Here is a 26,946-nt window from a genome sequence, read left to right on the forward strand (position 1 = left end):
TTCTAAACTTTTTATCATTTTTGTTGCTCTCCTCTGGAGTCTCCAATTTGTCCACATCTTTCCAAAAGTGTAGCTCCCAGAACTGGACAGAGTACTTCAGCTGAGGCCTCACCAATGCTGAGTAGAGCCGTGCAATTACCTCCTGTGTTTTACATATGGCACTCCTGCTAATACTCCCCAGAATGATATTAGTGTTTTTTACAACTGTAGCACATGGGTGGCTTATATTCAATTAGTGGTGTCTGTAAATATTTCTCACAAATATAATTGGCTTCTTCAAAGACCTCTGGAAAAGTATCCCTCTAGAGATGTGGCGAATCTTTAACAGATTTGAAAAACTGAGGCAAGATCTTCGTCAGAATCCTCCTCTTCCACATTACTCTGGGAGTAGCAGAGCACTGAAAGAAACAGGAGGTAAGTCCATTGGTACCAGACGTGTCTGGAGACCTACAGGTCCTTGGTACTGAGAACAGATCGGTACTAAACTATGGTGAGTCATGTATCTTGGATACAGGGAGGTGAAGGACAACAAAATTCCTTTAGTACTGAAACAGTTGTTGGTAAGTGGCTATCCTTCAACAAAAAAGCTTCAAAAACAGACTCCAACGAGAGACTGCTGAATTGGAATTAATTTGCAAACTGGATACAATTAACTTAGGCTCGAATAGAGACTGGGAATGGATGAGTCATTACACAAAGTAAAACTATTTCCCCATGGTATTTCTCCCTCCCACCCACCCCCCACTGTTCCTCTGATATTCTTGTTAACTGCTGGAATTAGCCTACCTTGCTTGTCACCATGAAAGGTTTTCCTCCTTCCCCCCCCCCCCTGCTGGTGATGGCTTATCTTAAGTGATCACTCTCCTTACAGTGTGTATGATAAACCCATTGTTTCATGTTCTCTGTGTGTGTGTGTGTGTGTGTGTGTGTGTGTGTGTGTGTGTGTGTGTGTGTGTGTGTGTGTGTGTGTGTGTGTGTGTATATAAATCTCTCCTCTGCTTTTTCCACCAAATGCATCCGATGAAGTGAGCTGTAGCTCACGAAAGCTTATGCTCTAATAAATTTGTTAGTCTCTAAGGTGTACTCCTTTTCTTTTTGCGAATACAGACTAACACGGCTGCTACTCTGAAACCAGTTGTTGGTACTGTGGCAGTGGCCTGAGCAGAAATAATTTTTACCGCTTTGCTCCCTGGACAGTACCAATGGCCTAGCGGAGTAAAACATTTTGGAGTCCTTAGGCTTAATGATTCTTTCGGTACCTGAGGAACCAAAAGCCTTGTGGGTATCAGGTTGGAGACCAATGGATGCTGAAATGGCTAGTGTCATTAGCAACTGTGTCTTCTTCAAGGTAGGTTCCTTACCAGGAGGGCTAGAGGTCTGTTCTTCAGAGACCTTATTAGAGGAATCTTGACTTTTTCTCTTAACTGCTCCCAGAGAGTTTTTTTTTTTTTTTAAACTACTGCTCCTACCTAAAAGCTAATTAAAACTAGACTAAACTACTAAGACTATGAGGTCACCGTTGCACAATGCGGAGGGAGGGGCTGTTTAGGGAGTCAGAGTTTCAAAGGCTAGAATGCAATGATGGTTCACCGGATCCTTGTGTCCTTGTCCTATATGTTCAGTGCTACTGTCCTTTAGCAGGCTTTGTAATTTGATCATGCCCATTAGTCTTGGTAGTAGAATCAGAATCATGGGCCTTTCTTGTTTCCTGGGAGATTGTAGAGCTCTGCCTTAAATGAAGTCATGCCCAAAGCAGTGACTGGGTTGTGATGCCGTCAATATTGATAACTAAACAAAACACGAGGTCCAGGGCATGACCAGCTGTGTGTGTTGGTCCAGAGAGAACCTGTGAGGGTCCTACAGAGGCAAGTGAAGAGCTGAGTTTTTGGATTTTTTCCATCCACAGCCCTGTCAACATAAATTAAGTCTGCCAGGGCAACACCAAGTCAAAGGTATTATTTCATCACCAACAGCATCAGACATCTGTTTCCTTGAAGTAAGCTGTTTCTGTTGTCCATGTCAACTCTGTTGTTCTTACATGCTTTGGAGAAGAGGTAAAGGGGAGAAGGCACTGACCATTTAGTAACGTCTGAGTTATAATTGTAAGAGGCCTCCTGACCAGGAAATGGTGGCAAAGGCAGGAGGAGCAAGGCTGAGGCTCAGGGCTCTTTCCCCATAAGAGATGGATTCCTCTGGCAGCCTCCTTACCAGTGGTGGTTTCTGTGCAGTGCAGAGGGGCTGGAACAGCAGTCACAGCCTCACTTTCAAATTTTAGAAAATGTCATTTTCTTCACTTCTCATTTCCAAATCTTCAAGAGTAAATGGCAGCCGCTGTCCTGCTTCCAGGAAAGACTGGGTGTGTGCTGGGCCACCTGGAGGTGGTTCGCACCACTGCTGCTGCATTCCCATGGGGGTCAGAAGAGAAGCAGAGAAGGGACCTGACCTCTTTAAGCATGTTCACACTCTACTGTTTCCACTGACATTGGTGCAGTATAGGGTCAGCTGGAGCCGGTTTCCACTACTGTGTCCAGGAGGTGTCAATGAGAAGCAAGAGTGAGTAAACATGTTAATAGGACCATCAAGTTTTGCACACTGCTTACTACATAGCCACTAGATCATCTTGTTACACTCTCTTTTTCCTCTTCACATTGCCCACTTTTTGCCTGTCCATGACCTTCATTTATTGCATCATGTCCCATTTATATTGTAAACACTGTGGAGCAGGGATTGTTAGACTAGTATGTTTTAAGGTGCTCATAAATAGTAACATGATTTTCTAAATCCTAAATTTAGCTTCACAAATTCTCTTCTCTCTAGCAAAGAATTTGTCTTCGGACAGATATGAAAAGCCCTGGGATTAATCATGTCTGAACTAACTAGATGCCTACAGTACTTATCTATAGGTTCCAGTCATTTTTTTTTCTAATTTAAAAAAAAAATTATGCATGAGATCAAGTTTACATAGCTCTTACAAACACCTCTTAAGAATCACCCTCCTGATACAAAAGCGCTGGTTAGTTCTTTCCTCATCGCTTACCCCCAAATGGGAACCCAAGTTGAATTCCTGATTCTAGCTTTTTATTTTTATTATTTTGGTATTTTCATTTTATTCCACTGATCCAGAAATTCCATGCATCACAGACTAGCTTATATACTAACATTCTCAGATCCATGCCATTAAACAAGGAGTTATAAATGCACACTACTACTTTCACACAGCCCATTTCTTGTGAGACAGTGCATTTCTTAACCTTATGTAAAATCACATCATTCCGCCAGGCCACTGAAGGGAAAAAACTGTCCAAATTTTAAGCCTGGAGATTCAAAAGGCATCCGCATTAAAAATAAATGAAAACAAGTCACTGAAAAAAGCTAAGGAAGCAAGAATGAAAATTAATTTCTTTGGGAGAAGTTAGCCTGAGAAATTAGCATATCACTTTGAGGTTCGCATCTGGAAAGAGGTCAGCTTTTAATATAACCATATATACCACTTGTCAGAGCTCACATCATAAGTGTCCTCAACATCTCAGAGAGAAGTTCCCACTGCACTTGAGTGGCGGTTCTCCAGGACAGCACCAATATGCTCTACTAGACTGGAGTTTCATTATTTCAGTGAGTCTATGAATCTTTGTAATCTATTGGTAATCAGACAGCATCATCTATAAGCACAATACATGGGACTTCTGGTATCAAGCTGCAGCTCAGTCCTCCAGTCCCAAACCGAGAGGAGTTGGGAAATGCCAAGGAGGACACTTATTCAGCTTCTTGAGGCATACAGCACTGATGAACCACCCCTTCTAGTCCACAAAAGAGATATCAACTAGTTCCAGGAGGAGCTACGTCCAGGCCTTCTTGGCTAAAAGAACTGTCACCACACATGCTCTAAGGTAAGGAATGGATGCCTATGGCTCCAAAGAGGCTGGAAACATCTCAACATTAACATCTTAATCACATAAGTAAATGTTTGGCTTTAAAACAGAGAGACAAGGTGGGTGAGGTAATACCTTATTTGCCCAACTTCTGTTGATGAGAGAAATGCTAATAATACCCCTAATATCCTGGGACCAACAAGGCTACAACAACATTGCTTTAAAACAATACTTTTAAGTGACCTCCAGAAGTCAGCATTCTAGGTCCAACTGCCTTCAGATTATTCTCAGTCCTGTGAACAGAACAAGCTAGTTGATCCAGAAGAAAACCAAACAGGCTGTGAGTGCTCCTTTCACAGAGTTAGTAAGAAAGCAGGAACAACAAACAGTTACGCAACTGTTCGGAAAATATTGCAACCTAACATACAGCTAATACAGGAAAACAAAATAGAGATGCAACCCCTTTAACAGAAGCAAAAGCATAAGGGGCCCATAAAACAAAAAGCAAAAGACATTTTCCTTCTGACAGATGCAAGAATAATCTTCAACAAGTTATGCTTTCGGGATCCAAGTAACAGAGAAACCATTTGGAGAGTGATACAAAGATATCAAAAAACTACAACATCTTTTATTGAACATGTCCTTTGCCTTGGATGAATTTTACTTGTAACAAGAGTAAGCATGTTAATAGTAAGTTTTGTGTGTTGCTCAAAGGTTCAATAAAAAACACTTTTCAGAACAGGCAAAATGGATTTTAAAAGGTGTACAAGAGATAAGCCTTCATATTAAACAAGAATTCACATCTTTGGGCATACACAGCTGCCACTTGCTGTGAATTTGTTCATGTGCAAGCACTCCAAAACTCAAACAAACCTGAATAGTCACAGAAAAAGCAACTCTGTAGTTGCAAGGAAATTGTGGCATGTGACAATCACCCCTTTCTATCACTCAACCTGCATCAGCTTTTGTGGAATCATGTTGCTTTAACACCAGAATAAATTATTTAAATTTAAAAGTACTTAAATATTCATTACTTTCTATCTTAAGATTTTAAACACCAATTATGAGATACAAGTTCATGTAATGCAAGCCACTAAGACAGCTATATTCTTACCTAGTCTGAGCTCTCCGAAGTTCCCACACCCTATCTTCTTGCCCACTCTGAAATTGGGTCCCACCATAAGAACACCAGAGGATGTAGCGGAACTCGGTCGAGAACCATGCCCACTCCTCCCTGGCATTCCTTTTGTTGTCCGCTGCCTTTCATCCTTCTCCCTGTTTGAATGGTCCATGATCTTTCAACACAAAATCTCTGCCAGTAAACTGGCAGAATTGTGAGTACGCTCTCTTCTCCTTAGAATAGAAATATATATCCAAAAGTATCACTGAGTCAGGTAACAATACAAGTCATAGAAACATGAAGTTCTTTTGGCACCATCTCCAGACTCCTAATGTAGCTCCACAGTGGTTGGTTACCTCCTGGAAAACTCAGTAAAGGCAGATCTTTAGAATCTGAAAAGAAAAAAAGAAATATGAGATTGCAAGAATAAAATCAATTAATATTTCATATTAAGAAAATACCTACTGCTAACCAAACATGGAAAAAATAACAACAGGTTTAGAAAACCTGACATATGAGGAAAGGTTGAAAAAAAACTAGGTGTGCTCAATCTTGAGAAAAGACGACCGAGGGGGACCTGATAACCGTCTTCCAATATGTTGAGGGCTGTTATAAAGATGACTGTGATCAATTGTTCTCCATATCCACCAGAGGTAGGATGAGAAGTAATGGGCTTAATCTGCAGCAAGGGCTATTTAGGTTAGATATTAGGAAAAACTTTCTAACTCTAAAGGGTATGTCTACACTACAAAATTAGGTTAATTTTATAGAAGTCGATTTTTAGAATTCAATCGATTGCGTACGTCCACACTAAGCACATAAAGTCGCCGGAGTGCGTCCTCACTACCGTGGCTAGCATCAACTTAAAGAGCAGTGCACTGTGGGTAGCTATTCCACAGTTCCCGCAGTCTCTGCGGCCCATTAGAATTCTGGGTTAAGCTTCCAATGCCTGATGGGGCAAAAACTTTGTCGCTGGTGGTTTTGGGTACATGTTGTCAGGCCCCCCTCCCTCCCTCCATGAAAGCAACAGCAGACAATCATTTTTTTCCAGGGTCCCGGCCGCCGGCCCTGCTCAGCGTGCTGCCATGCTTGTCATACCATGGCAAGCATGGAGCCCGCTCAGCTCACCGTCACCGTACGTCTCCTGGTAGACATGGTACTGTATTGCTACACAGCAGCAGATCTTTGCAGACAATGGCAGTAGGACCGATAGCCGTTGTACATCTCCTGGGTGCTCTTGGGAGACCTCAGTAAGGTCGATGAGGGGCACCTGGACAGACATGGCTATCCTCCTCTTAGAGCACCGAATGGGAATGACTCCAGGTCATTCTCTTCTTTAAGTTTCATCTCATGGAGATGAAGTCCTGCCTGGAATATCATGAGAGTTGGAGGCTTCTGCCTCAGGCTGCTCTCCCAGCTGGCAGTTCCGCTCAGTCGCACCTACCCCAGCCTTCCCCTTGCTCCCATGGCTCATGAAACCTGGACAGAAGTAAGGAGCAATTCAGCTTGTGGAATGACAAATCCAGAATGAAGGATTGCACTCTGTGAGCCACGTTAAGATTATTTCAGAGTCCTAGATAGCATTTAGTTCCTGTAAAAGGCGTCATGAACATTTTTCCCGACCCCTAACAAAAATGTTAATTCATCAGAGCAGCTGAAAGGGTAAGGAACCCGGGACTATAACTTAGAGAGAGCTTCCATGTTATTTAACTCATTATTGATATAATTCAAAGTAAAATTTCACAGCGCGGTCTGTTCCAAGACTAAAAGTGCAGGAGGGGAGTCAGAAAAACGAACAGTGACCTGTTTCCACCCGGTTTCAAATTGGGGACCTTTCACATGTTAGGTGAACGTGATAATCAGTACCCTACGGAAACCCAACTTGAATGTAGCCCTCACATGGTCCCTATTATACTTTATGTAATGTGTGGTTGTGTATTATTAATAGTTTCGTGTGTCATGGGGCTTCTCTTTTTTTGCCACAGACTTTGCCGAATGCACAGGAATGTTTTCTCTAGCTACAGAAGCTACCTAATGCATTGTCTGTATCTATGGCCTTCCTGCTCACAAAGCGGTCATGCCCCCGCCCAAGGCTGAAACAGCGCGGAGTGCATGTGACACAGGGACCTGGCTCGGGCAGGATCGCTAGCGAGGCATGATACTTTTGTTGTTAAACACAGCAATTCTTTCCTGGCCTCTGCCACTGAATGCCTCCATGCATTAAGCTGTGCCCTATCAGTGCGGGAGGACTGCATGAGCTTGGAACACATGTCATCATGAGTGCATTTTCTTTGCCTTCTAATCTGCAATAACCTCAGGGACGGAAATGATAGGAGGAGCGTAGAAACATTCTATGCTGTGCTGCTAAGTTCGCCATGCTGACCAAACAGGAAATGAAATTCAAAAGTTCTTAGGGATTTTCCTGTGTACCTGGTTAGTGCATCGGAGTTCAAAGGGCTGTCCAGAGTGGTCACAATGGAGCACTCCGGGATAGCTCCCAGAGGCCAATACCATCAAATTGCGTTCACTCTACCCCAAATTCGACTCAGCAATGTCTATTTCAGCACTAATCCCCTCGTCAGGGAGGAGTACAGAAATTGATTTTAAGAGCCCTTTAAGTCGACAAAAATGGCTTCGTCGTCTGGACGGGTGCAGGGTTAAACCGATCTAACGCTGCTAAATTCGACCTAAACTCTTAGTGTAGACCAGGGCTATAGGTTGTTAAGCTCTGGAACAGGCTTCCAATGGAGGTTGTGGAGACCCCATCATTAGAAGCGTTTAAAAACAAGTTGGAGAAACATCTTGGATGTTTGGGGATGGTCTAGGTTACTTGGTCCTGTCACAGCACAGGGGCCTGGACTTGATGACTTCAAGGTCCCTTCCTATGTTTCTATTATTAAATTTGACCCAATTACCCTATATTGATCCCAATAGCTCTAATTAGGCTAAAGCATTTTAGTCCTTAGGAGACAGAAGAAAAGGTTACTTGCCTTCTGAGTAACTGTGGTTTGAGATGTGTCCCCCTATGCAAGGGCGGGCAAACTTTTTGGCCTGAGGGCCACATTAGGTTTCAGAAATTGTATGGAGGGCCAGTTAAGGGAGGCTGTGCCCCTGGCCCCTATCTGCTCCCTCCTTTGCTTCTCACCCCGACGGCCCCCCCCGACCTCTGCCCCATCCACCCCTCCCCCACGCTCCCTGTCCGCCCCCGCAGCCCCTGACGGCCCCCCCCACCACATCCAACCCCCCTTCTTCCTGACTGGGCCCCTCCACACCCCTGCCCCCATTCAACCCCCCCACACTCCAACCCCATCCACATCCACACCCCCACCCCCTGACCACCACCCTGAACGCCCCTGCCCTCTATCCAACCCCCCCCTGCCCCCTTACCGCACCGCCTGGAGCACCATAGCTGACGGTGCTAAAGCTGCACTGCCCAGAGCATTGCCTGGCCACCCAGAGCGTTGTGCTGGTGTAGCGTAGTAAATTGCTCTCCTTAACTGCTACCAGTAGCACATTCCTATGTGGAGCAGTTTAGTACACTACACCGGGAGCATGGCACACAGAGGCTGCAGAAGAGGGGGAACAGCAGGGGAGGAGCCCGGGACTAGCCTCCCAGGCCAGGAGCTCAGTAGGTGGGCAGGAGGGTCCCGCAGGCCGGATGTTGCCCGGAGGCCCTAATTTGTCCACCTCTGCCCTATAGATGCTCCACTGTAGGTATATCCACATCCCTGAACCTCAGACTGATCTGAGGTGCAGGGACAAGGATACACCTACCATAGAGCACCTCTAGGGACACAACTCAAAGAAGAACTATGTGCTGCAAGGAAAGAACAGGAGAGACTTGATGCATTATTAGCAATGTGTGGGTTAGTAAGATTCTTCTGGAAAGAAAAGCAGGACACTACTACAACAAGATAGGTACTGAAGGTATAACAAGACAGTACTTTTCCATGCAGAAATATTGTTCAAGTTTAAGCTCAGAGCTTTAGACTGGGAGTGTCTGGAAATCTTGGGATACAAATTTGGTTCTGTAGAAAAAGTCAGTGTTTCCTTAGGGTACGTCTTCACTATCTGCTGAATCGGTGGTAATCGATCTATCGGGGAATCAATTTATCACGTCTCGTCTAGACACGATAAATCGATCCCCGAATCGATGCCTGTACTCCACCTTGACAGGGGAGCCGCCGCGGTCGACTCACCACCATGAGGATGGCCAGGTAAGTCGAACTAAAATACTTGGACTTAGCTGAAGTTGCATATCTTAGTTTGAACCCCCACCCCAGACCTTAGAGAGAAGGTGGGTGAGATAACATCTTTTACTGGACCAACTTCTGTTGGTGAGAGAGACAAGCTTTCAAGCTACACAGAGCTCTTCTTCAGGTGTGGGAAACACTGGTGCAACAGCTAAACGCAAAGTGGAACAGATCGTTTAGCAAAGTAGTTAACACATTTCCAGTGACCCTTCAAGGTGAAGTGGCCTGTAAACACCCCTCCACAGTCAAAGGGGAAAGCAGCTGAAGGGGTTGTGAGTGGGTTATAAATTGTTGTAATAAGCCATAAATCAGTGTGTCCATTCAGTCCATGAATTTTAGTCTCTAGCAAAGTTACAAATCTAAGCTTCCAGGCTCATCTTTTGAAAGTGTTGTGCAGGTTTCCTGTGAGGATGAGGACTTGCAGGTCAGATATGGACTGACTGCTTTGTGAAAAGTGTTCACCCACAAGTGATAGGGTGTTTTTCGTCTTATTTTCCTGTGTGAAAATAGCAAAGTGACTGTCTGGTTTCACCCATGCAATTGCTATTGGAGCATTTAGTGCACTGGATGCCGTACACCATGTGTTCTGATAGGCATTTGTAAGCATGGCTGGCCTTAGGGGTGGGTGGGCTAAGCTACCAACCAGGGCGCCTTATTCATGGGGCACTGTGCTGATACCTCCCACCCACCAGACCTGCCATCTGCTAGCAGGGTTGAGAAGAAGCTTGGGCAACAGTTGGAGAGAACAGACTGATCGTGCTGCATGGGCGGGGAGGGCGGGCAGCTGGGACCAGCCTGGTAACTCCTCCAATGGAGGGATGCCCCTCGGCCCCTGCTCCACTGTTGTCTACAGATGCTGCTGTTCCTGTCCCCTACTCATGGAACAGTTTGCTCAGGGTTGTGAAAAATTTCACATCCCGTGAGACACAGGTAGGCTGATCTAATCCCCACTGTAGATGCAGCTAGGTCAAGAGAAGACTTCTCCTATACAACCTAGCTACTACCTCTCAAGGGGGTGGATTTACTACAGCCATAGAAAAACCCCAGTCAGCGTAGTGTCTATAACTACAGCAGCACCACTGTAGTGCTTATAGTGTAAACATATCCTTACTCTCAAAGCTGCAAGCATTGAGACAGAGGGCTCATGCGGTGGATAGGAAGACACATACCATGCTGCTCAACAGCAGGCCCTATGGAAGCCAGAAGCAATGGACTAAAGCAGGGGTCGGCAACATATGGCACGCATGCCAAAGACTGCACATAAGCCCATTTTTAATGGCATGCTGGTGCCTGCCAGAGTCCCGGCAGGCAGCAGCGTGCCATTAAAAATCCGGGCCGCCCCGCTCTTCTCTGCTCCCCATCCCCTCCCACAGGTGCGGGGGGCAGGAGCTTGGTCCTGCCAGCTCCCCTGCCTCTTCCTGCAGCTTGCTGGGTTCCTGCCCCTCCTCCTCCTCCCCCTTCCCGGCCAGCCCTTACAAGGGGGAAGGGAGGGGAGGGGAAGTCAGCATGCTCGCTGCTCCCAGAGGAGGCAGAGAAGAAGCGGGACATATCCCCTCCAGCCCCCTGCCATGAGCACCCCACAATCCCAGACCACGCCCTCTGCCCTGACCCCCCCCACACACACCCAGCCCTCTGCTTGACTCCTTCACCCCCCATAACCCCAGCCCTGACTCTGGCACCCCCACACATACCCAGGCCCCCCACACCTCAAGCCCTGACACCTGCACCCCCCTCAAATGCCCCCAGCCCTCTGCCCTGACTCTTGCATCCCCCCCACATATCCAGCCCCCCCAAACCCCATGCACCCCCACATCCCCACCCCCATTCTGAGCACCAAACAGGAGTTCCTGCGCTCCCCCCCACCCCACATTCCCATCTACACCCCTCCTGCCAAACGGGAGCTACCCAGATAAGCGCTCCACACCCAAACCTCCCTCCCCAACCCTGAGCCCCTTCCCTCATTCTAGCTCCTGGCCAGACCCTATACCCCAACCCCCAGCCTGCTCCTTCACCCCCAGCCTTGTGCTCAGTGCACTCCCACCCTCAGCTCAGTGCAGAGAGAGGAAGAGAATGGCCAGAACCAGGAATAAGGTAGGTACCCACTGTATGTGGGCAGGGCCAGGACCCCAGACTGGCAGCGGGCTGAGCCGGGATCCTGGCTGGCAAGAGCCAGCGGATGGAACCCCTGAGCAGCAGGATGAGCCGCTCAGCCCACTGCCCGTCTGGGTTTCTGGCTGCTGGCCCTTTGCCAGCCAGAGTCCCGGCCGCAGGCCCCTCTCAGCCCCCTGCCAGCCTAGGTGAACGGAACCCCAGACCAGCAGCGGGCTGAGCAGGCTGGCGGCGCAAGATCAACCTTTTAATTTAATTTTAAATGAAGCTTCTTAAACATTTTGAAAACCTTGTTTATTTTACAATACAATAGTTTAGTTGTATAATATATAGACTTCTAGAGAGACCTTCTAAAAAACGTTAAAATGCATTACCGGCACATGAAACCTTAAATTAAAGCGAATAAATGAAGACTCAGCACACCACTTCTGAAAGGTTGCCGACCCCTGGACTAAAGCAAATCCTTTCATCTCTCAATTAGGAGGAGGCTCACTACTACAAACTCAGAGGGCAGTAGGGAAGAGGAGTGATTTTAGGCAATGGTAAGTTTAAAGACATGCATGCTTTTCTACACACAAGCTTCACTGCTGCACACATCTTTAAAAAATTCAATAATTTCTAACAGGTACAAAAATAAATCTTTTCTATGCTCACAGAAAAATCTGTTCATCCAACTTAGTCACCATGTATTAATTCTAGTATCCATAAATGTTGCACTGAAAGGTGGTTTTAGAATCTAATGAATAGCGAAGTTTAACTAAATGGCTTGAATTAATAGAAATCACTGCTAAATAATCTGACAAAGGCTTTCTGACAATAGAATGATTAATGTCGACACCCACTAGTATCATTTCTAGAAAAGCGGCTGATGAAGCTGCATCATCAATTCCCAAACTTTATTCTTACAGTTCAGAACAGAAGGTGAGGTTTAATTAAAATGGTATCCCTGAGTAAGTTTCCAAAGCATCTCACTGACTTATGAGCTTTAGAAAATGTTACCTCTATCTTCTATTTAGGAACTTAGCACCATAGAATTTGAGTACATCTTGAATGATTAAACCAGGCTCCTGGAAACAAAGTGTGGACAGAAGTTGGAAAGCTCAGATGTACCCAACCTGTAAGTAATTGTAGGAATATGGCATCAGTGCACAAATTGCATTGCCTAAATTGAGATCAGATAATGGAGTCTGTCTTCCTGATGAAAGCTGAAGTTGCCTTTGGGATGAAAACCTAAGTTTGTATTGCAGCCCCCAACTCTGAGAACTGTACAAGGTCCTAACTTATGAGCATTTTATTCTAATATAAAAACCTGACAAGAACAAGGACTGTATGGGATCATCTCTTGCTGTTTGGGAAGAGTTCCACTGCTGAGACTTTCAATACATCATCCTGTCCCCTCCCATCCCACTCCCAAGGAGAGGGACGCTCTGAATTATCACTACTTGGCTGCGGTCTTCCTTGGATTAGTTCAGTAAATACAACATAGGAGCTTCAGATTTTGTTGCTCATTTCTTGATGAGAACTGTCAAGGTTCCTTCCCCACTCTGAACTCTAGGGTACAGATGTGGGGACCTGCAGGAAAACCTCCTAAGCTTACTTTTACCAGCTTAGGTTAAAACTTCCCCAAGGTACAAACTATTTTACCCTTTGCCCTTGTACTTCCACTGCCACCACCAAACGTTTGACTGGGTTTACTGGGAAAGCGTTGTTTGGAAACTTCTTCCCCCCAAAATCCTCACCAAAACCTTGCACCCCCATGCCCGGGGAAGGTTTCACAAAAATCACCAATTTGCATAGGTGACCACAGACCCAACCCCTTGGATCTTAATGAAAAAAGCATTCAATTTCTTAAAAAAAGAATTTTAATAGAAGAAAAGGTAAAAAGAATCACCTCTGTAAAATCAGGATGGTAAATACCTTACAGAGTAATTAGATTCAAAACATAGAGAATCCCTCTAGGCAAAACTAAGTTACAAAAAGACACAGACAGGAATATCCATTCTATTCAGCACAGCCTATTTCCTCAGCTATTTAAATAAATCATAATCTAACGCATATCTAGCTAGATTACTTACTAAATTCTAAGACTCCATTCCTGTTCTGTCTCCAGCAAAAGCATCACACAGACCGACCCTTTGTTTTTCCCTCCCTCCAGCTTTGAAAGTATCTTGTCTCCTCATTGGTCATTGTGGTCAGGTGCCAGCGAGGTCATCCTAGCTTCTTAACCCTTTACAGGTGAGAGGATTTTTCCTCGGGCCAGGAGGGATTTTAAAGGTGTTTACCCTTCCCTTTATATTTATGGCACGCCCCCCAAATCACAGCTAGGGTGAAACGCTGGCTGGTATTTCTTCCTGGAGCTCTAGGAAAAAACAGAGTTAATAAGATGCATGCACCTCTAAATATACTGCCAAGTATATAAAGACTAACAATATTTTCCACATCTCAAGGACGATTTTAACCAGTTGATTCGGGGAAATTTTCACAGGAGAGTGCATCAGCCACTTTGTTAGAAGCTCCTGAGATGTGTTGGATGTCGAAATCAAAATCTTGGAGAGCTAAACTCCACCGAATAAGTTTTTTGTTATTTCCTGTGGCGGTTTGAAGCTACCGTAGTGCAGCATGGTCGGTTTGCAGGTGGAAACGCCATCCCCAAACATATGGGCGTAGCTTTTCCAGAGCGTAGACAATGGCGTAACATTCTTTTTCATTGACTGACTAGTTGCTTTCCCTCTCAGACAGTTTTTTGCTGAGAAACACTACAAGGTGGAATTCTTGATCCCATCTTTCCTGCATTAAAACTGCTCCCACACCACGCTCTGACACATATGTGGTTACTAGGAACCGTTTGTCAAAGTCTGGGGCCCTTAGTACAGGGTCAAACATGAGTGTCGCTTTAAGTTGGTTAAAGTTCTTCTGACTCTCTTCGGTCCACTGAACGGCATTTGGCTGTTTCTTTTTGATTAGGTCTGTCAGGGGGGCGGCGATTTGGCTGTATTGCGGAACAAATAGTCTGTAATAACCAGCCAAGCCTAAGAAGGATTGAACCTGTTTCTTTGACTTTGGGACAGGCCACTTTTGGCTAGCATCCACTTTGATCTGTAGGGGGTTGATAGTTCCTTGACCCACCTGGTGTCCAAGGCAAGTCACTCTGTTTAGGCCTATTTGACACTTCTTAGCCTTAACTGTTAGTCCTGCCTCCCTTATGCGCTCAAAGACTTTTTGTAGATGTTCCAGGTGTTCTGCCCAGAAATCCGAAAATATGGCCACACTGTCAAGGTAGGCGACTACATATTCTCCTAATCCCACTAGGAGACCATCTACAAGTCTTTGGAAGTGGCAGGTGCATTCCGCAGCCCGAAAGGGAGTACATTAAATTCATACAGTCCGACATGTGTGGTGAAGGCTGACCTTTCCTTGGCGGATTCATCTAGCGGTACCTGCCAGTACCCCTTGGTTAAGTCCAAGGTAGAGATGAACTGAGCCTGTCCCAGTTTCTCTAATAGTTCACCTGTGCGTGGCATTGGATAGTTGTCTGGGCGAGTTACAGCATTAAACGTACGGCAGTTCACGCAAAAACGCATCTCCCCATCCGGTTTGGGAACTAGAACCACTGGAGATGCCCATGCACTGTCAGAGGGGTGGATTACACCCATTTGTAACATATCCAGGATCTCCCGTTCAATAGCAGTTTTAGCTTGAGGAGACACCTGGTAAGGATGGACTTTAATTGGGTGAGCGTTACCTGTGTCAATGGAGTGGTATGCCCGTTCAGTCAGTCCTGGGGTGGCTGAGAACGTCGGCGCGTAGCTAGTGCACAGCTCCTGGATCTTCTGTTGCTGCATACGCCTGAGGGTCATGGAGAGGTTCACCTCTTCCATGCCACCAGCACTTTTCCCTTCGTATTAGACACCTTCAGGCCACTCAGGGTCATCTCCTCCCTGGGATACTTTTCCTTCCTTGGATGAGATGTCTGCTATTTTTAATCACCATTTTTCAGGAGGCATACAGGTGCCTCAAAGACAGAGATCATGATCAATGGCAGAATTCTGCCATGTCCCTCAGTCATACACACGAGGGAATCTATTCCCGATAGCTGATAGGTTAACATTTTAATCTAATCTGCAGGCAACAAGTAGACGCCTTATTTAAATAACACTCACAGTAAAGGTTTCACTTGTTAGAGAAATCACTGCAAATGGTGAGCAAACTCCGGTTATATACAAGATAGAACAATTTAAAGTTTATCTCCATCTGTTAGCTTGAAGGAATTATATCAAAGCATCTGGACTATGTGATACAGCATGGCCAGAAGGCAACAGGAGAGTGATATAGGACAGATATGTAAGTCCCAGAATGAGGAGAAGCCTTATTCCCTGTAGAGGGAAGAATGGCTTAATTAATCTATAGAAACCTATTAGAAGCCAATTAGAGCACCTGAAGCTAGTCACCTGATAAAAAACCCCTGCTTCAATCAGCCAGGGGAAAGGGTTGGAGCAGAAGAGAGTTTGGAGAAGTGCCATGGCTGGCTAGAAGACCAAGACCCTAGGTAAAGAGACACCCGGCCTGTGGAGGGAGAGCGAGCAGGAAGCCCCACAAGCTGAAGAGCAGGAGAGGGAAGTAGCCTAGGGGAAGGAAGCACTAGTTCAAGTGGTTTACCACTATCCTTAGGGCCCCTGGGCTGGGACCCAGAGTAGAAGGTGGGCCTGGGTCCCTCCCTCTCCATTACCCTTCTCTGGGTTACTAGTGGGACAGTAGATACCCTAGTTCAGGGACTAGAAACTGCGTCCTGAACCCCCCCTCTCACCCCCCCAAAAAAGGGGAAGCGCAGGACCCATCATAATCGTACCAGCAATTTGCCACAACTAATATATAACAGAGCAGCTCTGATACATTCTGGTCTTAAAATGTAACACTAAAGATTCTCAAAAACATTTGTACTGAATTAGTGCCCAAATCAGGACAGACCTAGGTATTGTGTAATACACAAGATGACGTGGTCCCTACCCTAAAAGAGTTTACAATCCAATTTAAAAAAACTACTGTAAAGCTACAGTTGAGGAATGGAGAGATGGAGGAGGAGGAGGACGACAACAACTAACAATACATGGTTACATAGGCTAGCTTGTTTGTAGACCTGGGCATGGAGACATTTAAATAAATTAAATTAAATATCAGAAAGCCCCCACTGTCCCTCATCCTACCTATTATCAGTTGCCAGTTTACTGTACACAACACAGTACAGGTGGATCTTAACAAGGGATCTGAAAGAAGGACAGTGACTATGGACAAATTGGAGGAGGCAGCTGTGTGTGAAGGGTAGCGTGAAAAATAAACGTTTGCAGGAGAAGTAGACAAATTGCATGGCAGAGGATGGCATGGTTCGTGGAGCAAAAATGGTGAGGAAACTTGGTCAGGTTCAAAGGAGTTAAATAGGAAATAACCTTAAGAAGAGGACAATAAGCTTGAATATGATGTGACAAAGGGGAGCCATGATCAGAATGATGGTGAAAACACCAAGATGGCTTAAAATAATTCAGAAGGATTGAAGAAAGATGACAAAGATCTGAGGGAGCACCACAATTCAAAGAGATTGATAGTTCATAGAAATACCCATTTATCAATCCCAACCTCATGCTATGAAGATTCTTAGTCTTGTTACCTGAAGACACCTATTCAACAAGTTACAAGAGTATTTTGCAGCAAAACCTTATGTCCAAAAGTAGATGCCTTTAGCAATAAAAGTATTAGGCTAGTTGCTGCCAAAAGACTGCAACTTAGAATATAAACTTTGCTGGCTGTGATAATACACTACAGTTGAAATGTATTTAGGACATCTTAGCTTCAGGAATAGTGGGATGATTCCAGGTTAAAGCATTTGTGTCAGAAGAGAGACTAATGATTTGATATAGGCTACACTGCTGCTAGCTCCAGGGAAAGATTAAAAAGGATTCAAATTAGATCATTCCTCTAAGAGAAGTCTCTTTTCCCAGTAGTTGGGTATGAAGCTCAACTAAGGAAATTCAAGCTTGTGATAAAAACTGTTGTGTTAAATCAATGATACCCCCATTATGAAAGCCAGTACAATATAATTAAACAGACTGGCAATGGATTGGATCAAAGTTTGTATTCCAGTACAACAATTCCATTGTCATGTCACTTTCTGGAAAAAACTTAGTACCTCACCCTTATTGTAAATCTTGCCTCAAGAATGATTCCCCGGGCTAGCTAAAAGGAAAAACACTGTTCAATTTTAAAAGGAGGAATGGGAAAGGGAAGGGAAGAGAAGAGACTAGATTGTAGTGAGGGCAGTCACATAGAGATATGACCAATAGTCAGAACACTAAGGTTTTAGTTTTATTTCCTGCCATGCTACAAATCCTTTAGAAGTGATTTTCTCTTTCCTTTCCCCCCCCTCCCCACTCACCACCCACTCAAGATAACTAGTGAAAAAATTACTCAAGTTTAAGCAGGTCAGCATCTAGAGGATGCTTGACTTTTATCATGACTCAGTACAATTCACTCAACACATTAAGGTAACATTCTTCACTTCGGCAACAGCGTGAGAAGCTTTCAGTCAAAACCCAATCACAACATGGAAACAAATCATCTAATAAAGGGACACTGGTTAAAAATAAAGCTTAAAGCTTAGCTAGCAATGAAACACACACCTCCAATACCCTATATATTATTCCCAAAAACACAGGACTCAAAAACTAAAACCATTCCCCTGCCTCCATCACTAAGGATGGAGGACTAAGTCGCAAATGGGACCACCTTCATCCTAACGGCAATGTCAGACACTGCTGCCACACCTATCCTGAACTAGACAAAAGGTATGCAAGGCAACCAAGCAGTACTATGTGTTCTGTACAGTCAGCAAAGATTTACTGCTGTAGTGACAGACATACGTCTACAGCATGATAAATAGCATAGAGTAAACCCTTGTAATGCACACCTGCGCTGGCACTTCCAAGACAGCCTGATGTCCAGAAAACACTGTTCACCGCTTCTCCATTTTTTGGGTGAAATCTGTGGGAACCTGGAAGATAACAATTGTCCTGAGAAGAGCAGAGGATACCAGCAGTCCTCTATGATCTACTGACAGAAGTGAAATAATTATCTCCCCTCCCCACTCTCTTGCTCCCCTAGCATTTAAGCAATCACTAGACAGTCTGATGGACTCAGTCATCTTCAGCCTGTTACTTTGGGGAATCTCCAGAATCTTATCTTGTACCAAGACTTGGGGGGCGGGGGTGCTGTTGTAACTGAAAACCTGAGCAATGCCAGGAAGGAACTGCTGAAAAAACTTACATTGTCCTGGAAAGGCATTCTTAACCTGAAAGCCCTAAAGATCTTGATCCAAAACTTCCCCAAAAGCTTGGCTCATTTTTTAAAAGGATAGTTATGAGCATCTGATTAGTTTGAAACTTCTGGCATCATCACTTTAACCAGAAACCCCCTCCTCCATGTCAGATTTAGAAAGGAGGTCCCACTGACCACATCCATAGATGACCAACATACAGGCAATCAGAAACCCAGAGCCTGGAGCCAAAATGTTAATGTTTAGAGAATAAGGCTGTGACTGAACCAGCCAAAATGGTCTGATCAGCTCATGAGTTCTCCTGACATTTCAGAAGGAAACTTCAGGATGAAGTATGGATCTATAAACAGGAGACTCCCTACATTTCATAGCATCTCAAGCATTTAGAAAAAAAGATGAGTGCATTGTTTTAGGTCAGCACAAGCACCTATCTTGTCCCAATAGACATCTTTGGAGATTAAGTGAAAAGGAAAATGACAAGAATTTTCTGAAAATGAACACATGAACAACTTTTTATGGGCTTCTGGTCTTGGGAGTGCTTCCAAGACAAAATCCATTACCGCAAAAAAATCCTTGGAAATGGTGTAAGCCCTCCAAATCTTGCAGCAATAAGGAAAACCCAGTTATGGGTTTTGAAGAACTAAAACCCATCAGAAACCTAGGCTGGAATTGGGGGTGACCTCCACTAAGCTTTTCAACAGGTGTGCAGGTTCTTTTATTGTTTTAATGCTTTTTCTGTAATCCTTTTACCTTGAGGATAAATGTGCTTGCTTAGAAAAAGCTGGTTTCAGAGTAGCAGCCGTGTTAGTCTGTATTCACAAAAAGAAAAGGAGTACTTGTGGCACCTTAGAGACTAACAAATTTATTAGAGCATAAGCTTTCGTGAGCTGTAGCTCACGAAAGCTTATGCTCTAATAAATTTGTTAGTCTCTAAGGTGCCACAAGTACTCCTTTTCTTTTTTTAGAAAGAGCTGTGAGTTAATTTAACTGTGAGCCATTTGCTGCTTATATCCCTTGGAGAGACAGCAAAGCACAGGCACTGTCTTTTTAGGCATCTGGTTTGCTGGGGATATCACAGTATAAGGCAAGGAGCTGTGCGGCCTTAAAATACCTGGGAGGAGTCAGACACAAATCTCAGCCCAAGAGAGGTGATAGCTGGGAGCCAGAAGCCTAAAGTGTATGCCTTTAGTGGACCAGAGAGGGAAAAGAAGTACAGTCACCTTGAAATCTGACATACTCATCTCAGAGTGATCAGCAAAAGGACCAGAAGATTGCACTAGAGCTGTTACCCCTGGATTCTGGACTTCCTCCACTGTTTTTTCTATGTCCTCCAGAAAATGCTTATACATAACTAAGGAGTGTTAGAGAGAAGAACTAAAAGGAAGCTAATGGATTCTGCCAACTCTTAATGGGTATGACAAGTCAAGACGGAAGCCAAGCAGTTGTTATAATAGTGAATACCAGTGAGGTCAGCCTGGGGTAATGGAGGTGCAGAATCATTTACACACACACACACACACACACACACACACACAGATTTTTACATCCAATGTCATCTAAGCTGCTACACTCCATCTAGCAATCCCTTCCAAGACACTCTTCTCAGCAGTGTCAAAAATAGAGCTTGTTGAAAACACCATTCCCCAACTCCCCAGAGAAATTGGATTTATTTTTCCCCCCCAAAAAAAACCCACACCAACAAGAACCAAAATAGTTTTTGCCAAAAACTGAAATATTTTTTATTTGGAAATACTATCACAATGCGTCATGGGGGGTGGGGGTAAATGGGACCATGAGGCACTCAATCTAAATCTCCCATGATGCACCATGATCTCCTTTTTGGATGTGGAGGCAGTGCATCCTGGGATACATAGTTCAGCCCAGACATTCTCAAACTGTGGTACGGGGACCTGCGAGCTCTATTCAGGTGGTCCGCGGATAGTTCCCTCTAGGGTATGCGCCTGGGTGGCCACACACAAGATAATGAAGGGCCATCCACCTAATTACTGAAGCCATGCAGGCATAGCTCCACTAATTAGGTGCCTGGAACCTGGACAAGACGCATGTGTAAGGGGAGGTGGTGGCGTTGGTAGGAATAGGAGGTAGGTGAGAGGGGGCAGTAGGGCGAAAAGGGGGGGGGGTTTGAGAGAATTTGAGATGTGCAGGGCTGCGGCAGCCAGCCAAAGAGGCAACTTTCCCCAGCTACAGGGCTGCGGCTGCTGGGGAGAGACAGCCCAACCATTGCCCCTGGGTGCCCGAAATGGCAGCAAAGTATACCCTAAGAGATGATATTGCTAACCCAAGGGTGGGCAAACTATGGCCCACGGGCGGGATCCAGCCAGCGAGCCGTTTCATGACAGCCCACAAGCTACATTGCACGGCTCAGCTCCACTCCGGCCGGTGTGCCGTGTTGGGGGCCTGGCTGGGGCACTGGATTCAGGCTTGGTCCCACTCCAGCTGGGGCGCAGGGTCTGGGGCCACACCACACAGCACACATGGCCCTGCTCCGGCTCCTGCGTGCTCCAATGGGAGCTGCAGGGGCAGTGCCTGTAGATGGGGAAGCACGCAGAGCCGCCTGGCCGCACCTCCACAAAGCTGCATGGACACTTTTCAAAGACACTACAATAGAGGCTCAACTTAAATGTATACCCCAAAATTAAAAAAAAAAAACCACAGTAAAAGAACTAAATAAGAGCCACTGTGGCTTAAGCATGTGAAAGAAGCAGTGAGATAAAAAGTTTCAGAGTAGCAGCCGTGTTAGTCTGTATTCGCAAAAAGAAAAGCAGTACTTGTGGCACCTTAGAGACTAACAAATTTATTAGAGCATAAGCTTTCGTGAGCTACAGCTCACTTCATCGGATGCATTTGGTGGAAAAAACAGAGGAGAGATTTATATACACACACAGAGAACATGAAACAATGGGTTTATCATACACACTGTAAGGAGAGTGATCACTTAAGATAAGCCATCACCAGCAGCTGGGGGGGAAAGGAGGAAAACCTTTCATGGTGACAAGCAAGGTAGGCTAATTCCAGCAGTTAACAAGAATATCAGAGGAACAGTGGGGGGTGGAGTGGGGGGGAGAAACAACATGGGGAAATAGTTTTACTTTGTGTAATGACTCATCCATTCCCAGTCTCTATTCGAGCCTAAGTTAATTGTATCCAGTTTGCAAATTAATTCCAATTCAGCAGTCTCTCCTTGGAGTCTGTTTTTGAAGCTTTTTTGTTGAAGGATAGCCACTCTTAGGTCTGTGATCGAGTGACCAGAGAAATTGAAGTGTTCTCCAACTGGTTTTTGAATGTTATAATTCTTGATGTCTGATTTGTGTCCATTCATTCTTTTACGTAGAGACTGTCCAGTTTGGCCAATGTACATGGCAGAGGGGCATTGCTGGCACATGATGGCATATATCACATTGGTAGATACGCAGGTGAACGAGCCTCTGATAGTGTTGCTGATGTGATTAGGCCCTATGATAGTATCCCCTGAATAGATATGTGGACAGAGTTGGCAACGGGCTTTGTTGCAAGGATAGGTTCCTGGGTTAGTGGTTCTGTTGTGTGGTTGCTGGTGAGTATTTGCTTCAGATTGGGGGGCTGTCTGTAAGCAAGGACTGGCCTGTCTCCCAAGATCTGTGAGAGTGATGGGTTGTCCTTCAGGATAGGTTGTAGATCCTTGATGATGCGTTGGAGAGGTTTTAGTTGGAGGCTAAAGGTGATGGCTCGTGGCGTTCTGTTATTTTCTTTGTTGGGCCTGTCCTGTAGTAGGTGACTTCTGGGTACTCTTCTGGCTCTGTCAATCTGTTTCTTCACTTCAGCAGGTGGGTATTGTAGTTGTAAGAATGCATGATAGAGATCTTGTAGGTGTTTGTCTCTGTCTAAGGGGTAGGAGCAAATGCGGTTATATCGTAGCGCTTGGCTGTAGACAATGGATCGAGTGGTATGATCTAGATGAAAGCTAGAGGCATGTAGGTAGGAATAGCGGTCAGTAGGTTTCCGATATAGGGTGGTGTTTATGAGACCATCGCTTATTAGCACCGTAGTGTCCAGGAAGTGGATCTCTTGTGTGGACTGGTCCAGGCTGAGGTTGATGGTGGGATGGAAATTGTTGAAATCATGGTGGAATTCCTCAAGGGCTTCTTTTCCATGGGTCCAGATGATAAAGATGTCATCAATGTAGCGCAAGTAGAGTAGGGGCATTAGGGGACGAGAGCTGAGGAAGCGTTGTTCTAAGTCAGCCATAAAAATGTTGGCATACTGTGGGGCCATGCGGGTACCCATCGCAGTGCCGCTGATTTGAAGGTATACATTGTCCCCAAATGTGAAATAGTTATGGGTGAGGACAAAGTCACAAAGTTCAGCCACCAGGTTAGCCGTGACAGTATCGGGGATACTGTTCCTGACAGCTTGTAGTCCATCTTTGTGTGGAATGTTGGTGTAGAGGGCTTCTACATCCATAGTGGCTAGGATGGTGTTTTTAGGAAGATCACCAATGGACTGTAGTTTCCTCAGGAAGTCAGTGGTGTCTCGAAGATAGCTGGGAGTGCTGGTAACGAAGGGCCTGAGGAGGGAGTCTACATAGCCAGACAATCCTGCTGTCAGGGTGCCAATGCCTGAGATGATGGGGCGTCCAGGATTTCCAGGTTTATGGATCTTGGGTAGCAGATAGAATACCCCAGGTCGGGGTTCTAGGGGTGTGTCTGTGCCGATTTGTTCTTGTGCTCTTTCAGGGAGTTTCTTGAGCAAATGCTGTAGTTTCTTTTGGTAACTCTCAGTGGGATCAGAGGGTAATGGCTTGTAGAAAGTGGTGTTGGAGAGCTGCCTAGTAGCCTCTTGTTCATACTCCGACCTATTCATGATGACAGCACCTCCTTTGTCAGCCTTTTTGATTATGATGTCAGAGTTGTTTCTGAGGCTGTGGATGGCACTGTGTTCTGCATGGCTGAGGTTATGGGGTAAGCGATGCTGCTTTTCCACAATTTCAGCTCGTGCACGTCGGAGGAAGCACTATGTAGAAATTGACAGAGCCAGTAGAGTACCCAGAAGTCACCTACTACAGGACAGGCCCAACAAAGAAAATAACAGAACGCCACTAGCCATCACCTTCAGCCCCCAACTAAAACCTCTCCAATGCATCATCAAGGATCTACAACCTATCCTGAAGGACGACCCATCACTCTCACAGATCTTGGGAGACAGGCTAGTCCTTGCTTACAGACAGCCCCCCAATCTGAAGCAAATACTCACCAGCAACCACACAACAGAACCACTAACCCAAGAACCTATCCTTGCAACAAAGCCCGTTGCCAACTCTGTCCACATACCTATTCAGGGGATACCATCATAGGGCCTAATCACATCAGCCACACTATCAGAGGCTCCTTCACCTGTGCATCTACCAATGTGATATATGCCATCATGTGCCAGCAATGCCCCTCTGCCATGTACATTGGCCAAACTGGACAGTCTCTACGTAAAAGAATGAATGGACACAAATCAGACGTCAAGAATTATAACATTCAAAAACCAGTTGGAGAACACTTCAATCTCTCTGGTCACTCGATCACAGACCTAAGAGTGGCTATCCTTCAACAAAAAAGCTTCAAAAACAGACTCCAAGGAGAGACTGCTGAATTGGAATTAATTTGCAAACTGGATACAATTAACTTAGGCTTGAATAGAGACTGGGAATGGATGAGTCATTACACAAAGTAAAACTATTTCTCCATGTTATTTCTCCCCCCCACCCCACCCCCCACTGGTCCTCTGATATTCTTGTTAACTGCTGGAATTAGCCTACCTTGCTTGTCACCATGAAAGGTTTTCCTCCTTTCCCCCCCAGCTGCTGGTGATGGCTTATCTTAAGTGATCACTCTCCTTACAGTGTGTATGATAAACCCATTGTTTCATGTTCTCTGTGTGTGTGTATATAAATCTCTCCTCTGTTTTTTCCACCAAATGCATCCGATGAAGTGAGCTGTAGCTCACGAAAGCTTATGCTCTAATAAATTTGTTAGTCTCTAAGGTGCCACAAGTACTGCTTTTCTTTTTGAGATAAAAAGGCATCTTTTAAAAAGTGCAAGTCAAATCCTAGTGAGGTAAATAGAAAGGAGCATAAACACTGCCAAATTAAATGTAAAAATATAATAAGAAAAGCCAAAGAGGAGTTTGAAGAACAGCTAGCCGAAAACTCAAAAGGTAATAACATTTTTTTTTTTTAAGTACATCAGAAGCAGGAAGCCTGCTAAACAACCAGTGGGACCCCTGGACGATCGAGATACAAAAGGGAGCCCTTAAAGATGATAAAGTCATCGTGGAGAAACTAAATGAATTCTTTGCTTCACTCTTCATGGCTGAGGATTTTAGGGAGATTCCCAAACCCGAGCAGTCTTTTGTAGGTGATAAATCTGAGGAATTATCACAGATTGAAGTGTCACTAGAGGTGGTTTTGGAATTAATTGAGAAACAATAACAAGTCACCTGGACGAGATGGCATTCGCACAAGAGTTCTGAAAGAACTCAAATGTGAAATTTCAGAACTATTAACTATGGTTTGTAACCTGTCCTTTGAATCAGCTACTGTACCCAATGACTGGAAGATAACTAATGTAACACCAATGTTTAAGAAGGGCTCTTGAGGTGATCCTGACAATTACAGACTGGTAAGTCTAACATCAGTACCGGGCAAATTAGTTGAAACAATAGTAAAGAATAAAATTGTCAGACACATAGAAGAGCATAAATTGTTGCGCAAAAGTCAACATGGTTTCTGTAAAGGGAGATCATGTCTTACTAATCTATTAGAGTTCTTTGAGGGGGGTCAACAAACATGTGGACAAGGGGGATCCAGTGGACATGATGTACTTAGATTTCCAGAAAGCCTTTGACAAGGTGCCTCACCAAAGGCTCTTACATAAATTAAGTTGTCATGGGAAGAGGGAAGATCCTTTAATGGATTGAGAACTGGTTAAAAAAACAGGGAACAAAGGATAGGAATAAATGCTAAATTTTCAGAATGGAGAGGGGTAACTAGTGGTGTTCCTCAAGGGTCAGTCCTAGAACCAATCCTATTCTACTTATTAATAAATGATTTGGAAAAAGGGGTAAACAGTGAGGTGGCAAAGTCTGCAGATGATACTAAACTGCTCAAGATAGTTAAGATCAAAGCAGACTGAAAAACTTCAAAAAGATCTCACAAAACTAAGTGATTGGGCAACAAAATGGCAAATGAAATGTAATATGGATAAATGTAAAGTAATGCACATTGGAAAAAATAACCCCAACTATACTTACAATATGATGGGGGCTAATTTAGCTACAACTAATCAGGAGAGAGATCTTGTAGTCATCGTGGATAGCTCTCTGAAGACATCCATGCAGTGTGCAGCGGCAGTCAAAAAAAGCAAACGGGATGTTAGGAATCATTTAAAAAGGGATAGAGAATATCTTATTGCCCTTATATAAATTCATGGTACGCCCACATTTTGAATACTGTGTACAGATATGGTCCCCTCATCTCAAAAAAGATATACTGGCATTAGAAAAGGTTCAGAAAAGGGCAACTAAAATGATTAGGGGTTTGGAATGGGTCCCATATGAGGAGAGCTTAAAGAGGCTAGGACTTTTCAGCTTGGAAAAGAGGAGACTAAGGGCGGGGATATGATAGAGGTATATAAAATCATGAGTGGTGTGGAGAAAGTGAATAAGGAAAAGTTATTTATTTGTTCCCATAATAAACGAACTAGGGGCCACCAAATGAAATTAATGGGTAGCAGGTTTAAAACAAATAAAATAGCTGTTGTTCTTCACTCAGTGCACAGTCAATCTGTGGAACTCCTTGCCTGAGGAGGTTGTGAAGGCTAGGGACTATAACAGGGTTTAAAAGAGAATTGGATAAATTCATGGAGGTTAAGTCCATTCATGGCTATTAGCCAGGATGGGTAAGGAATGGTGTCCCTAGCCTCTGTTTGTCAGAGTGGAGATGGGTGGCAGGAGAGAGATCACTTGATCATTACCCCGTTAGGTTCACTCCCTCTGGGGCACCTGGCATTGGCCACTGTCGGTAGACAGGATACTGGGCTGGATGGCTCTTTGGTCTGACCCGGTATGGCCATTCTTATGTTCTTATGGTCCTACTTCCCAGCAGGACCTCCCTCACTGGGTCCGAACACTAAAGCTCAAGAGGGTTCAGCCATGGAGTTTCCACGCCGTGAGGTGGAGGGACTCCAGATTGGGGTATTGCAGATGGCAGTGGTCCTGTGTGATGAGGGT

General features: G+C 44.8%; 1 protein-coding gene across 8 annotated transcripts in view; it reads right to left on the reverse strand.

The window, feature by feature from the left end:
• The window catches only part of CSNK1G1 (casein kinase 1 gamma 1), a 251,007-nt gene that overhangs the window by 150,308 nt on the left and 73,753 nt on the right, over positions 1–26,946 (reverse strand). For 7 of the 8 annotated variants that reach the window (XR_006274914.1, XR_006274913.1, XM_038418853.2 and 4 more), the window contains exon 2: positions 4,984–5,381. Coding sequence is in view for 5 of the 8 variants with exons in the window: in XM_038418853.2 (XP_038274781.1) it covers positions 4,984–5,161 (178 nt within the window). In the remaining 3 variants the exon portion in view is untranslated. Of the gene's footprint in view, positions 1–4,983; positions 5,382–26,946 lie in introns of those variants that run through there. The other variant, XM_043494461.1, reaches the window with a different exon arrangement.

This window comes from Dermochelys coriacea, chromosome 10 (genome assembly GCF_009764565.3).
Source record: "Dermochelys coriacea isolate rDerCor1 chromosome 10, rDerCor1.pri.v4, whole genome shotgun sequence".
NCBI lineage: Eukaryota > Metazoa > Chordata > Testudines > Dermochelyidae > Dermochelys > Dermochelys coriacea.